The 17,264-nt window shown below is 34.1% G+C and overlaps 1 protein-coding gene across 1 annotated transcript; it reads left to right on the plus strand.

The window, feature by feature from the left end:
* Positions 1 to 369: 369 nt before the first annotated feature.
* LOC126616578 (2-oxoglutarate-dependent dioxygenase 19-like) lies at positions 370 to 2,104 on the plus strand. The gene is made up of 2 exons (XM_050284649.1): positions 370 to 733; positions 1,028 to 2,104. The coding sequence occupies exons 1-2, from the start codon at positions 485 to 487 to the stop codon at positions 1,838 to 1,840; spliced, it is 1,062 nt and encodes a 353-aa protein (XP_050140606.1). The 5' UTR covers positions 370 to 484; the 3' UTR covers positions 1,841 to 2,104.
* Positions 2,105 to 17,264: the final 15,160 nt, after the last annotated feature.

Consider the following 17,264-nt stretch of genomic DNA (forward strand, 5'->3'; position numbering starts at 1 on the left):
ACTTCTGGATTTGGACCCCATATGCATACTTTTTGTGATGGTTTTAAGAATTAAATATTATTGGATAATTGTTTATTACGCAGTTAGAATTTTTTTTGAATTTTTTTATTTAAAATTAAACACAAATAATGTCTGATAAAAACTGATCACATGATGTACAATAAACAAATAAAATGTGAGGATCCTCACAAACAGAATCCGGAGAAAATCCTCATCCCTTACTTCTCACCACAAAATATAGCCATTGATAACATTCATAAAAGGTGGGCTTGACAACATGCACGTTGATTTATAATAAGGATTATGAGCACGAGAAAGTTGATGACATACGTCCCAGCTTCTCAGTTTCTAGCTAGCTCTATAAAAGGAACTATTTCCTTCATTTATCATCACAAAAGTTTCATCTCTATCGACACTTATAATTCTTTTTACTCATCCTCTTCTGGTATACATAATATTCTCTGAGTCCTTGAAATTTGAAGATATGGCTTCAGTTGCTACTCAAACCATGGATGCAAAGAGCATCAAATCGCTTGCGGAATCACCCGCTCTCAGCTCTGTTCCTTCTTCTTATGCCTTCAACATAAACCCCAACGATGAAGCAGATCCAAACGATCCCGAATTTGCAATCCCCATAGTTGATATGTCTCTTCTCACCTCGGGATCTCCTGATCAACGGTCCAAAATAATCCACAACCTCGTCAAAATTTGCCAAGAATGGGGCTTTTTCATTGTAAGTAGTTTAACTATGTACTAACTACTTCAGTTATTTTTCAGGAGAAATATTTAAGTGACGGTTGCTAGTGTTTTAGAGTTACTTGTAGCAATTTGATAAAGAAAACAACAAAAATGATACTTTTGTCACATTTTCAATAAAACATTTGTATCCTCTCTAATAAATATGAGTCCCACATACGTTTCTATTAGAGAGGTGAGATAAATATGATATGAAAAATGTAATAAGTGTAGCGTTACTCGAAAAAAAAAAGCAAGCTAATTAATCATGATCACGATCTATTCATTGCAGGCAATTAACCATGGAGTCCCAGAGAGTCTAATGAAGGGGATGATTGACGCGTGCCATGGATTTTTCAGCCTCCCAGACGAAGAGAAGGAGGAGTTCAAATCCGGAAATGATGTGCTGGAGATGTTCAAGTACGGAACCAGCTACAATCTTGCATTAGACAAATTTCTTCTCTGGAGGGACTTCTTCAAGGTGAGAGTACATCCCGAGTTCTACTCCCTCTACAAACCGGCTTGCTTCAGTGAGGTTTCAATGGAGTTCAGCAAGAGAACAAGAGAAGTAGCATTGGAGATAACACGCGCAATCTCCGAAAGTTTGGGACTGGAGCCCAATTACATCCATGATGCGATGAACATGGATCGCGGCCTACAAATGCTCGCCGCCAACTACTATCCGCCTTGCCCTCAGCCAGAACATGCAATTGGTATACCACATCACACTGATCATGGCCTTGTCACCCTCCTCATCCAGAATGAGATGAATGGCCTCCAAGTTGAACATAATGGCAAGTGGCTCACCGTCAATGGCCCTGCCAACGGTTTCTTTGTCAACCTCGCTGACCAAATGCAAATTCTTACTAATGGCAAATACAAAAGTGTGATGCATCGGGCAACTGTGAACAGCAAAGCGACGAGGATATCTATTGCCATACCACATGGACCATCTGTTGATACACTTATCGCACCGGCACCGGAGTTACTGGAAAAAGAAGGCCAAGCTCCGAAATACATTGGAATGAATTATAAGGAGTATATCCAGCTTCAACAGAGCGGCAAGAACTACATGAAATCCACCTTTGATCACATACTAGCGTAACTGAGCTTTATACAGAGTCCCATGGCTTGGTCACACTTCAAACGATCTCAACCATATTGAAAGATCTGCAGCTGCCTTTTGATTTCTTTTTCTTCGAACTGTTTTTAGTCTAAATTTCTCTTCTTTTGTTTCAATGATCATGTCATATAGGAGTTGGCTTGATGTGTTATTAGCACCAAACAGCCTTGTAGTTCAATAATATTTAAGGAGTTTTAGCGAAATACTTCTGATACTGTTTATTTTTAATAAAAAATCACATTTTTACGTTTTCCTAGTATTATTTACTACACCTTTATTTGTCATTTTTGGTTCAAACAAAAGTTTTTATAGATTTTTCGATAGTTTTCCTTAACATTTATATCAAACATCGCAGACTAGCAGCCAGTTTCGATTGAAAATAGGCTTCGGTTTTCAGGGGATGGGCCTTTCAATATATTTGGTGTTTTAAGCCAATGATTGATTTGAAATTGAGCATAAAAAATAAGGAAAACTAATGAAAATGGTTTGAAAACTTTGAGTTTTAACGATAAGGACAAAATAAATGATAAAATAAATAGTACAAGAATTGATTTTTTAGTGTAAAATTTGATTTTTTGTTAAAATAAACAGTAACAGGAGCTTTTCATTAAAGTTCTCATACCTAATATAAATAAATAAATAAACAAATAAACAAATAAAATATTAATTTATATATTTGGTTCAATTCAGAACCATCAAAATCGAAATTGAACCAATAGTTTTTGGTTTGGTTTTCTAATTTCGATTTGGTTTTCAATTGATTTGGTCTTTCCAGTTTCAGTACAGTGTTCAATAATTATTTTCGGTTTTCGGTTTTCCAAGCCCACTCCTAAGATATAGATTAAGTTACACAGATATTCCAAATATATATACACGTACAACAAAACATCTTAATAATGTAGAGTGGAATTTATACACTTTCCTAAGTTATCTTTCACTAAACGAGAAAAGAGTTTAACGGGACTGTATAGTTTTCCGATTAAACTTATCGATACTAGCTTTTGGCCATCACCGGATTCTGGTACAGCTTCTCCGTAACCAAGTTCCGTTAGAGGTTAGATATGTCGTACGTACATTTTGTTAATTAGATGATCAATTCCATTAGTTTTACATTAATTGTTGTAAAATTAACCATGTGCTTGCCTTGTATATTATTATATAAGTCGAGGACTTAAAATCATAGAATAAAATCTAGTTAAAAGAAAAGAGCGTACAATTAAAAGTGACAATGTGCTTGCCCGATTGCTTTCATTTCCTTATGTCAGTGATTGTCTCGTAATTCAAATGTTGGTGAACCACAGCAAGTGGTCAATGGTAAGGGCACAAACTATGGCTTCCTAATAAAAAAAAAGTGGGAGGTTCCAGGTTCGTTGTTTCGAGTTGGTGAATCTGTTTGACTATGGTCACGGGCAGGGTGAAATTCCCTATAGCCTCTCTGGGCTCGGAAGTGATGGATAACTGTGGTTTGCCACTAGTTATCTCATTTTTAGAAAAAATAAAATAAAAAAGGAAAAAAAATTGGTGGGCTGTTCGGTTTGACTACACTTCCTTTGCTTTCCAAGCATCCCACGGCAAAGAAAATATGCAATAAATCCATAACCATATGAGAGGGACCCAAACTATCGGGTGACAAATCAACTTATTAGATTGTTAACAAATAAACATTTGGACTCTTTTGGTTTGATTTTATCATAATAGGGTGGTAAGATTGATAGGGGAGATGATGGTGTAATATCTTATTATGGTGAAATCAAACTAAATGAGTATTAATTGTTTCCGTTAATGTCCAATGAGTTGATTTGACCGTTGTGTTTGTTGAACTGCATTGCTGATTCTAAGGTTATTGACCAACTTAGCTTGAATTAATATGGAATTGAACATAGATAAAAAGGTCATCATCAATTAGTTACTTGCATTGGTCACCTAATTAGGTTTTTTTTTTAATTATTATTATTATTATTTTTTAGTTTTGCGAATGATTAGGTATGCATCTTAATAAAAGAAAATGTTACACTTTGTATAGGAAAAATATGAGGTTTTCCACCACACATTAATATAAGAGTAATTTTTATCCTCATGCAATCTCAGTACTACATGAAGAGCGTGATAGCGTACTTTTAGCTCCTAGATCAATTGATATGCCAAAATAGAAATGAATTTATAGGAGTTCGAACTCAAATTAAGAGTTTCAGATCTTTACTCGCTTTCCACTAGACCAAGTTCCAAATATTGACTCACTTTCCACTAGACCAACCCAGTAGAGATGCATACCCACAGCCGGCTGATTGATTTGAAGGTTGATATTGGTAAAACTGTATTTCCAAAGCTTGATCTTCCCAGATCTCCTCAAAATTTCAAATTCAATTTATATATTCTTCTTCACATCCTTTATTCAATCTTCATGCATGAACGATGCACATTGGAGTATTATACAAAACTAAACCACCTTTGATCCTTTATATGCATTTTGATACCTGTTGAAAAAATTAATATTCCACCACACAATAATTTTTATTTTCTTAAAAAATAGGACAACTAGTGACAAGCTACGGTTATTCACTCCTAAGCCATACCACATGGACGATTTGTTGATAAAATTATTGTACCGGCGCCAGAGTTGCTAGAAAAAGAAGGCCAAGCTTCAAAATACATTGGAATGAACTATAAGGAGTATGTCCAGCTTCAACAAAGCTGCAAGAACTAAATGAAATCCACCTTTGATCACATACTAGCGTCACTAAGCTTTATACACAGTCCAATGGCTTGGTCACAGTTCAAGCGATCTCAACCACATTGAAAGAGCTGCAGCTTCCTTTTGGCTTCTTTTTCTTCGAACTGTTTTTTGTCCAAATTTCTCTTCTTTTGTTTCAGTGATCATGTCATATTCGGTGTTGGCTTGATGTGTTATTAACGCCAAACAGCTTTGTACGTAGTTCAATCATATCAAACAATCTTAGACTAGCAGCCAGTTTCGAGTGAAAAAGAAAGATAACGGATTCAAATCAAGTGGTCTGTCATCGAGTGAAAAAGAAAACAAGGTTCATGAGCAGAATAGCAGCACATCAGTTTTAATATATAACCCATTAAAATAAGACAGAAGAAAGAGAAAGAAATATCAAATCAAGTGCAACTTTTGGAATTCACAATCACCATAAGCAGCCCTAGACAGGGCCGGTCCAGAGGTTTTTGATGCTTGGGGCAACGTAAAAAAAAAGTGTCATAACTTCATGTAAGAAAATTATTTATTTTCACACATAAGACATCGAAAAAATTATACTTAGAAAAACACTTCAAACTCAATAATTTAGAAACACAGAAAGACTAATTTATTTTGTATTGAGAGAGGGAAACAAAAAAACTTCGGGCTTACAAGTAGATAGATAATGAGTTTTGTTTTTCATCTGAACTTTGAATGTGTTTTTGAATAAATCGTGAGATTTTTTTTTTCTTATTTACTAACCTTGTCAATATGAGACTAAAAATAATGATGTTTTCGAATCTTTAATTGATATGTATTATTAATGAATGGGCACTAAATTAAACATTTTGACGACACGTCATATAATTTGCAAATTTGGTTTACGTATTATTCTTTGTTGAAGATTAGACTTGAATTAAAACAAAAATTTAAAAATAACAATCCACATAGCTACTAGATAGTAACTAAAAACATATTAACAACCAAAACAAAAATTGAAAAAATTGAAAAAAATAAACATGGCACATAGCATTTCGAACTTAGGACCTCTTGTTAATTTTAAACAACAAAAATCATTGTTTCTAATTAAACTTTTTGATCCTTTAACCAAATTTTATAAATTTATACTCTTATAAAAACAAATTTGTAAAAAATGAAAGGTAAATAAGCACACATAGTGTTTTGAACCCAAGACCTCCTCATTATTTTCAAATGACAAACCACCATTTCTAGTTAAATTTATGTGTTTTTGAACCAAATTTTATAGATTTATACTCTTCTAAAAACATATATAAATATATCACCCTAATAATTTTGGTGCCCCTTATTTTTTTGGGCCCTGAGCGATCGCCCTACTTGCACTGGGCCTACGCTGGCCTGGGCCCCAGACATCGAGGAAGACATAATCAACAAGAAATATATCAAACAGATGGATAAATCCTTTGCATTTAAGAGACGGAGTTACAGATAAAGATAAAGAAATAGAAAGAAGAGGGGAAAGAAGGAAGAGGCAAGGAGAAAGAAGCTGGGAGAGAAGGAAGGCGGGAGAGAAGGAAGAGGCAAAGAGAAATAATGTGGGAGATAAGGAAGGCGCCAGGGAATACCAAAAAGGAGAAAGAGAGAATATGGGAGAGAAGGATGAGACGGCAGGAAAAAAAAATTTAATGAAAAAGATTTTAAAATTTTGAATGTTAATTAAAAAAATTTTAATAATTTTATTTAATAGTTAGGACAACGCTCAACATTAAATCAGTCTAATTAAAATGACTCAAGTAATATGTTTTCTATTTTACCCCTAAGACCATCTCCAACCCTTGGGCTAAAAGCCAAATTTTTTAGCCCGGAAAATTTAGCTTTTAACCCATAAACATCTTTTCTGCTCCAACCCTTCTACCCTAAAATTTTAGCACGGAATTATTAAAGAATGAAATTAGCCTAAATTTTTTTCTTAAATCAATTTTTATTAAAAAAATAAATATGTAGATTATTGTAAATTAATTTTATGAACATTTTAATCTAAAAAAATTTAAATTCCGATAAACATTTCGCATTTAGCCCGGGGGGAAAGCTGGGGGGTATTTGGCCCAGAAATAGCATTTGACATTTAGCCTAAAATTTTAGCATGGGTTGGAGAGTGTTTGGGGGGGTAATTTGGAAGGTAATTTGACTTTTAGCTCAGGGTTGGAGATTGTCTAACAGCAAATGAACATATGCCGTCCTCCCTCTTTCTTTTATTTTTTATTTTTATTTTTTTTCCCCGAGCATCCCGGCTGCTTCCTGGGCTGCAATCAATAAAAGCCCCTCCCTCCTCTTACCTCTGCTACATTCCTCCATTAATAATAAAAAAGGACAAGAGTTGATTTTCTGACCCACATTACTCACACATGTCTCTCTCAATCATTATAGTTAGTCCTAGTAATTTCTGACACGATCCGATAATTTGACACGATAAGACACGAAATTAATAGGCATTTGAATCAACATAATAACAAATCGAGTCTTATCGGGTAACCCAATAAGCACATTTTAAGATAACAGGTTGGTTCGGGTATACACGTGGATAACATGATACACGATAAGTAAAATATTAATTTTATAATTTTATAACCCTAAAAAAATACTATAATAATTATATATATATATATATTAATTTAACAATTTTATACCCCTAATAAATATAATAATTATATATATATTAAATTAAATATTAAAAATTGGTGACCATTAGATCGGCTTAAATATACATACCATTCAATTTCTTAAGTGTTATACGTACAAAATAAATAAATTTAAGTCTACTTAATGAATATATAGATATATATATATATATATATATATATATATACCATTAAACTTGATGAGATACGAATTCTACGAAACTAATTTGAACGATCCAACCGTCAACCTTGTTTGTATATGCTTTGAGATCGCATCAGCAAAAAACAAACATTCAGATATCAAGTAATGGAACAAAACTTTTCGACGGTTATCAACGAAAAATCACGATTTAACGGTTATTTTAACTCCGATTTTGATGATTTTTTTACAGCTACACTCATTGACCCTATATGAATACAATGAATGAACTCGATCTTCAATTCAAAATATTCACACTAGTGGATACCACAAAATCTTATATTATACTTAATGAAAGTATGAATAAACTCTTAAGTGTTAGTGAATCTATTGTTTTGATGGGATACGCATTCTACGAAACTAGTTTCAATGATCTAACCGTCAAACATGATTGTATATACTTCGAGATCGCATATGCCAAAAATTGCAAAAAACAAACATTCAGAGATCAAGCAACAGGATAAAACTTTTCGACGGTTATCAACTAAAAATCACGATTTAATGGTTATTTTAACTCTGATTTTGATGATTTTTTACGGCTACACTACTTGACCCTATATGAATATAATGAATAAATTCGATCTTTAATTTAAAATATTGGCACTAGTGGATGTGGATACCACAAAATCTTATGTTATATTTAATGAAAGTATAAATAAATTCTAAGTGTTAGTGAATCTATCGTTTTGATGGGACACGCATTCTACGAAACTAATTTCAACGATCCAACCGTCAAACTTGTTTGTGTATGCTTCAAGATCACATACGCTAAAAATTGTAAAAAATAAACATTTAGAGATCAAGTAACAGGATAAAACTTTTCGACGGTTATCAACTAAAAATCATGATTTAACGATTATTTTAATTCCGATTTTGATGATTGTTTACAGCTACACTCCTTGACCCTATACGAATACAATGAATGAACTCGATCTTCAATTTAAAATATTTACACTAGTGGATACCACAAAATCTTATGTTATACTTAATGAAAGTATGAATAAACTCTTAAAGTGTTAGTGAATGTATTGTTTTGATGGGATACATATTCTACAAAACTAGTTTCAACGATTCAACCATCAAACATGTTTGTATATACTTCGAGATCGCATACACCAAAAATTGCAGAAAACAAACATTCAGAGATCAAGTAATGGGACAAAACTTTTCGACGGTTATCAACGAAAAATCACGATTTAACGGTTATTTTAACTCCGATTTTGATGATTTTTTTATAGCTACACTCCTTGACCCTATATGAATACAATGAATGAACTCGATCTTCAATTTAAAATATTCACACTAGTGGATACCACAAAATTTTATGTTATACTTAACAAAAGTATGAATAAACTTTTAATTATTAGTGAATCTATTGTTTTGATGGGATACACATTCTACGAAACTAGTTTCAACGATCAAACCGTCAAACATGATTGTATATATGTCGAGATCGCATACGCCAAAAATTGCAAAAAACAAACATTCAGAGATCAAGTAACGTGATAAAACTTTTCGACGGTTATCAACTAAAAATCATGATTTAACGGTTATTTTAACTCCGATTTTGATGAATTTTTACATTTACACTACTTGACCCTATATGAATACAATGAATGAATTCGATCTTCAACTTAAAATATTTACACTAATGGATACCACAAAATCTTATGTTATACTTAATGAAAATATAAATAAACTCTAAGTGTTACTGAATCTATCATTTTGATGGGATACACATTCTACAAAACTAATTTCAACGATCCAACCGTCAAACTTGTTTGTATATGCTTCAAGATCGCATACGCCAAAAATCGAAAAAAAAAAAAACATTCAGAGATCAAGTAACGGGACAAAAATTTTCGACGGTTATCAACTAAAAATCACAATTTAACGGTTATTTTAACTCCGATTTTGATGATTTTTTACAGCTACACTCATTGACCTTATATGAATACAATGAATGAATTTGATCTTCAATTTAAAATATTTACACTAGTAGATACCACAAAATCTTATGTCATGATGATTGATGAAAATTGAGGATTTTGTAAAAGGAATAACATGCAAGCTTTGAGTTCCATTGGCAAGGTTTAAACTTTTGAGAAAGGCTTCACAACCTTGAAAACAAAAACTCTATTATTTTGCATATCCTTGCACATTTAATATTTTGTAATAGACTAGTAGTGTATGGATGTGGCAATGTGTGGTATGTGCAAATTTAAGAAAAAAAAATATTTTTCTTAACAGGTCATAATGGGTCATAACGGGTCGGGTCACTTTACCCGTTGGGTAAAGTGACCCGACCTATTAAGGATCCGTTAAGATAACGCGTGTGACACGACATGACCCGTTAAGATAATAGGTGTTACACGAAAACGATACGAACACGACAGACACGACCTATTTGTCAGGCCTAATTATAGTCATGATATGACCGAATATATTTGTCAAAAATGCTATTCAAATGTATATATTTTTAAAACTAAATAAATAAATAATTGTGACTAATTTGAAATTGTTGAGAAAACTCTCATCGGAGAGAATCTAAAGACTTTATAATTCACACTATTTTAGAATTACAACAAAATAACAAATACTATTTCTGAAGCTGAACTAAAATAACTCACACTATTTTTGAAAAGGAAAAAAATACACACTAGTTTTGGAACAACAACAAAATAACCCACACTATTTCTGAAACAAAACCAAAATAATCCACACTATTTCTAAAACAGAACCAAAATACTCCACATTATTTCTGGAACAACACGAAATAAACATTGTTTCTGAAACTACAGTAAAATAACTTACACTATTTATGAAATAGAATCAAAATAATCAAAACTATTTCTAGAAATACAGCAACATAACTCAGCTATTTCAGAAAATGAACCAAAATAATCCACACAATTTCTAAAAATACAACAAAATAGCTCACACTATTTTTGAAACTGAACGAAAATAATTCATACCATTTATGGAACTACAACAAAATATCCCACACTATTTTTTAAACTGAATAAAAATAACGCATACTATTTCTGGTAGGAAAAAATAAACATTATTTCTGAGACAACAGCAAAATGACACACACTATTTCAAAAACTACTACAAACTAACCAGCACTATTTTTGAAAATGAACAAAATAAAGAGAGTTTTGACAAAATAACCCAATCTTGATTCTTGAATATCGTTTGCCCGTCGTTCTCTACAAAATGGTAGTCTTTTATGTTGCTATTTAATAGTAGAATCTATAGATGAATTACTTTCGATTTGGCTATATATATCAACATGAAATTCAACTTCATGAATAATATCAGGGAGAATTGCTTGAAGTTTTCAGTCCTCTCTCCTCTCTCCTCTCTCCTCTCTCTCATGCAAAATTATGGTTGCTATTTTTGTTTCAGAAAACATAGAATATTTTGATAAATATGTTTTTGTTTTTTTGTTTTTTTTGTATTCATGGCCCTTTTTGGGATTCTGCACAACCTTGTGTCTGCCATGAATGGACATAGAGAGTATATGTTGACATTCATGTTCACACGTATACATAATAAATTAAATATGGAATCCCCATATATGAATATAAAATACATAAATAAATTTGGGTAAATTACACCTTACCACCTCAGGTTTGAGGTCTATTGCAACCTCATACAATATCTTCAAAACATTTCACTTTCATACCTCAAGTACTATTTTATTTCAATATAATACATCTGTTCCATTTTCCATCAATTGATCCGTTAAGAGCTGACGTGATTGCCACATTTATGCCACGTGTCAAATTTTTTTTTTTAATAAAAAAAAAATCTGAAAACCCAGAAACCCGTTCCCCCAGACCACCTCCCTCTCCTTCACTCTCTTCACCTCCCATCCCATCCAAAAACCCACCCCACCCTACCTTTACCTCCCCCGCAAGCCCCACCCCACCCCCACCTTCATCGAGCCTTTTCTCCTCTTTACCCCCACCCCCTTTCTCCCTTCTCTCATTTGCAACACTACCCACCCTTCCCTTCTATCCGTTACTTATCATCTTTCCCGACCCCTTCCCCTTCCCCACAACCCAAACCCCCCCATCTCACCCCACACCAACCTCCCTCGCAACCCCCCCCACCCCACCTCACCCCAAGCGATCCCTAGATCTGGACCTCGACAACCAGTCAACGACCCATATGCGCCGAACAACCCAAAAACTTCGAATCTGGTGATGGTCTTCTCACCGAGTTCGAGTCATTCGACCAGTCACACTAGGCCCTATTATTGAAGTCGTCGGCGATGAATGTTTGGTTGTGAGGATGAAAGAGATAGAGGTGGTTGCTCCGGTGGGAGGATAGGATTGACATGGTGGTTGTATGAGATGGGTGGTGGTGATGAAGAAAGAAAGAAATGAAGTTAGGAGGCTCGGGAGGGAGAAGATGGGTAGGGGGGTTAGGGCGGTGGGGCTGGGGTTTTGGGGATTCAGGTTTTGTTTTTTTGTTTTTTTTGGATTAAAAAATTATTTTTTTTGCCATGCACAAATTTGGCAGCCAAGTGGCACAAATGTAGCATCCACGTCAGCTTTTAACGGATCAATGGATGGAAAATGTAACTAATGTATTATGTTGAAATAAAATAGTACTTTAGGTATAAAAGTGAAATGTTTTGAAGATATTGTATGAGGTTGTAATAGACCTCAAACATGAGGTGGTAAAGTGTAATTTACGCAATAAATTTTGTCATAACCTTGGTTAGGGCCCATGCAAAGAAAAGAAGAGTTTCCTTTAAACAGAGGCAAAGTTTTGTTGGGATGGTGGAGCACTAGAAGCCTCATCACGTTTGTGTTTAATGAGATAGTGGGTTAACTGATGGGATGAGCTTCTGTTAGGGGCAAGGCTGGAAAATAAAGTTTTGCTTTTCCACATGCGCCTGTATTCTAGTTATGAGAATTAAAATTTTTTTTCCTTATTATATTGTATTATGTCATTTTTATTAGGGTAAATTACATAATACCCTCTCAGGTTTGAGGTCTATTACAACCCCATACAACATCTTTAAAATATTTCACTTACATGCCTCACGTACTATTTTATTTCAAAATAATACATCCGTTAGATTTTCCATCCATTTGTCTGTTAAATGCTGACATTGTTGCCACGTGGCAAATTTTTTTTTTATACATTAAAAATATTATAATATTAACCCTATTAAAAAAAAAATCAGAAAAACCCAAACCCAGAAATCCTTCCTCGCAACCCCACATCCCACCCTCACCCCTTTACCCATCTCTTCCTTCTCGTCCGTCCAACCCCTCCACCTCTCCATCCATCCCCTCCACCCGAGCACCCCTCAGCGTGGGTCCTACCTTGACCTCTTGATCTCTCCCTCCCTCCCTCTCTCTCCCAGAAATCCTTTCCCACAACCTCACATCCCACCCTCACCCCCTTACCCATCTCTTCCTTCCCGTCCATCCATCTCCTCCACCCTTCCATCCATCTTTTCCACCCTTCCATCCCCTCTACCTGAGCACCCCTCAGCTTGGGTCCCACCTCAACCTTTTTCTTTCTCTCTCTCTCCTTTCCTCCCCCTCTCTGCCAGAAATCCTTCCCCGCAACCCCCCATCCTACCCCCACCCCCATACCCATCTCTTCCTTCCCGTCCGTCCATCCTAACTTCGACGACCTCTTCCTCTTCGACTTTTCCAACATTGACCTCTCCTGCCTTGCCTCCCCCAACCTCCTACCTTGAGTCCGACGACTCCTCGGAGGGCCAACCACCCAACCCCTTCTCCTCGATCCCCAAGTCCATCGCTTCCTCCGGTTTCACCGCCATTGCTGCCCACCTTCAGAGCTTCTCCGTCGACTTTGACTTTTTCGACAGCCTGGGCAGGACTCTCTACGAGTTTGGGGGTTAGGTTATTAGGGTTTCGGAGTGGGGATTTTGTAAATGGGTTGGTTGGTGGGTAGAATTAGGTATGGAAGTGCTTCAATGGGGATGAACCGCAAGCTGAACAATGGATTTTGTAAATGGGAGTTGCAGAGATGTGAGAGGGAAGGAAGGGGATATGGGTTCAGGTTTTTCTAATTATTTTATTTTATTTTTTTAAATAGATTTAATATTATAATATTTTTAATGTATAAATTTTTTTTGCCACGTGGCAACTACATCAGCACAAATGTGGCAGTTACGTCAACATTTAACAGACCAATAGATGGAAAATGTAACGGAGGTATTATTGTGAAACAAAATAGTATGTGAGGCAAGGTTCTAAAAAACACTAGGCGCTAGTCGGGTGGTGGGCTAGCGTCTAGCGCCTAGGCCGCCTAGGCGGATTTAGGTAAATTTCTTGTATATCTTGTAAATAAGTATATATTGACACTTACAAAAAATTATACTTGTATGAAATCCATGGATAAGATAATAAAAGAATGATAAAATGCAAAAAGAGTATCCAACAAGTCCAAAATTTAAAAACACATTAAGCATATATGCCATATAACCATAGTGAGGAGTATTGTAGGATGACACATGTACAACAAGTTCACAATTTAAAATAACATAAAATGGAAAATAGGTGGAAAATAAGGAAATTTAGTAATGTAAGATACTTATCTTTAGCATCCCGGAATTTAAGTTGGTACACAACACACCTATTCTATAAAATTAACAAAATTTCAAGGTATAATTAGAACTTAGACTTTAAACAAATTTCAAAAAAAAAAAGAAAAAAAAAAGCCACCCAGCTGCCTAGGCCCGCCTAGCCCGCTTAGGGCCGCCTAGAGCCACCTTGATTTTTCCAGCCGTTTTGCACAAAATCTCCTCGGTTCCAAGGCGCCTAGTGCCTAGGAGGCCGCCTATGGCGTTTTTTAGAATAGTGATGTGAGGTATGAAAGTGAAATGTTTTAAAGATGTTGTATGAGGTTGTAATAGACCTCAAACCTGAGAGAGTATATTGTACTTTACCCTTTTTATTAAATCTCAAGCCCTTTACATTAAATAAAGTTATAGGATGATTTTTTTTTATTAAAATAAACTTAGCCCAAACTCTTTTAATTAAAGCTTAAAAAAAAAGAGAAATAAGAGGGAAAATAGGCTTGGTTTTAGGGGACGAGGTTTTCAATATATTTGACTTTTAAGTTGGATTGACATAGTTTTGCGTTGAAATTAAGCTAATGATTGATTTTCTTTTTTGAGTACTTCGATATTTTTACACTAAGGGGAGGGGTAGTTCGGCAAAACCACACAATGAGCAGCCTAATTTAGTATCGAATTCGTCATCTACGAGATTCGCTCCTAAGACCTCTCACTTTCAAGTGAAGATGAATATCACCAGATCATAGTACTGAGTGGCAGCTAATGATTGATATTGAGTTTAAAAAATGAACGCTCCATATAAATAAATAAAAAAATATTAATTTATATTTTTTTTCTGAGAATTTATATATTATTTAGTTCAATTCAGTTCAATTTTTGTACCATCAAAATTGAAACTGAACCAATAAATTTTAGTTTGATTCGGTTTGGTTTTCTAGTTTCAATTTGATTTTTAATTGGTTTGGTCTTCTTTAGTTTCAGTTTAGTGTTCGGTCTTTTCGTTTTTTTCTTTTCGGTTTTCCAAGCCCACCCCTTAGATTAAGTTGCACATATAAACCGTCTTATTTTCCAAATATATATATGTACAACAAAACATCTTAATATTGTAGAAGTATCTTCCCTAAACGACAAAAAGGTTGCGTTCATTTCCTTTTGTCATTGGTTGTCCAAAAATGTTACTCTTATTTATTTGTGTCATCTTTCTAATAAAGGTATGATCTATATACGCTGGCAAGCCATATCTTTATTAAATAAATGATACAAATAAGTGATAAGTGTAACATTACTCTTGTTCAAGCATCCCACGGCAAAAATATGCAATAGATCTATAAACAAATGAGAGACACCTAGAGAACCATTAGGTTGTTAACAGAAAAATATTTAGACCGTTTGATTTAATCTAAAGGATTGTTATTAGCACTTCAAAAATTTCATTTCACATTTCAAATTTTCTATAATAAGAAAGAAAAATACACTTGTGAGGAGTGTATAATGAGATTTTTGGAATGTTAATAACAGTTCCCTAATCATAATATGATGGTGAGATTAGTAATGGAGATGACGGCATAATACCTTATTACGGTGAAATCAAACTAAATGTATCTTAATTGTTTCCTATTAAGACTTAATGAGTTGATTTGTTAATCTATTTAGCTAGCTATTCTAGAAGTTCTTGAAAGTCTTGAGAGCAATACCCCACGTGTCAAGATACATGTGGGAAATAAGTTCAGGCTTTCAACAAAAATTTCAACTGGCCACTGTTTGTTGAACTGCATTGCTGATTCTAAGCTTATTGAATTGACTATACAAAACGAGCAACTTATAGATAAAAAAAAGTGGTCATGATTAATTAATTACTTGCATTCGTCACCTAATTAGGTTCTTTTTTTTTTTTTTTTTTAAATTTTGTGAATGATTAGATATCTATTACAAGATAAAAGAAGATAATGAAAAAGAAGCAGAGCTAGAAAAAGGAGACAAACGATACTAAAACAATATAATAGAAGAAGAACTACACAACAAAGACAACATGATGGAAGCCTAGAAGAGTTGAAAGTAGATAAGCAAAAGTTGAAAGAGCAAAATAATAATGCAATAAGTGGGGAATATGTCACAATAGCACTGTGCAAAGTTACGTACAATAAGTCTAGCATCAGGCAAAAATATAAACATCACTATGGGACCCACAATAATAAATAAAATAATGGCATAAGAGTAAATAAAAAAATGCTTGATCCATTATGGACATTTTCCACCAAAAATTCCCTTTTAATTAAAAATAAAATTGAAAGGAGTTTTCATTAAATTCCCTTTTTGTAAATGATGAATAAAATACTTTGTAGATTCCATATTTTAATTTTAATTTTAATTTGAGAAATGTTAATGGGACTCTCTCAAAGTGAGACTATCCATGGACTCACTCCCATCTCATAATTTAACATTTGTTCTTGTGCCAACATTATAAAACATTGTGCCGAAAACATGCGGTAACAAAGAGTCCCTAGAGACTCCACCTTTTGACAGAGCCTCCTTAACATTTCTTAAATTGAAAAATGCTAAAGAGATTCTTTCAAAGTGAGTCTTTTCATGGACTCACTGCCACCTAACAGTTTAACGTTTCTTCTTGTGCCAACATTATTAAACATTGTACCAAAAATATGAGGTGGCCAAGGTTCTAAAAGATGCTAGGCGCTAGTCGGGCGGCGGCCTAGAGCCTAGCGCTAGAGGGGGCCTAGGAGGATTTACGTAAAATCGTATAAATAAGTGACTATTTATACTTAAAAAAAATACATAATTGTACTGAGATACATAGATTACAAAATAAAATAACATATAGATTATTTTAAGTAAATTGATTACATATATGTATAATAATAATAATAATAATAATAATAATAATAATAATAATAATAATAATAATAATAATACTAAAATATGACTTATGTGCATAAGTTGAGGAATATTTCTTTTGGTTTTGTAACATTTTTTCTTAGCCTAATATGTTTTAATCATTGTTGGGCCTTACTTTTCATTAAAAAGGATTGAGCTTGTTTTCACATTAAATAAATAAATAAAAATTTATTCCCTAATTTTAAAAGAAATACCAGCCAACTTTAAAATCTCTAACTCTAGCCCTAGCCAACATAAACTCTGCGCTGTCGCACTTCTTCTTCTCTGCAATTGCAGATTTTACAGAGCTCCGTCTCTCCCTTTGTCTCTTCCTCTCTTGTCAAATGTTTTAGGCCGACTCCTCTTCTACGCATGTAGAGAAGGGA

This window comes from Malus sylvestris, chromosome 3 (assembly GCF_916048215.2).
Source record: "Malus sylvestris chromosome 3, drMalSylv7.2, whole genome shotgun sequence".
NCBI classification, from domain to species: domain Eukaryota; kingdom Viridiplantae; phylum Streptophyta; class Magnoliopsida; order Rosales; family Rosaceae; genus Malus; species Malus sylvestris.

Coding starts and splice junctions, on each gene's coding strand:
- LOC126616578 (XM_050284649.1), top strand. CDS start 485: ATGGCTTCAGTTGCTACTCAAACCATGGATGCAAAGAGCATCAAATCG. Junction 734..1,027: donor AAGAATGGGGCTTTTTCATT/GTAAGTAGTTTA, acceptor TATTCATTGCAG/GCAATTAACCATGGAGTCCC.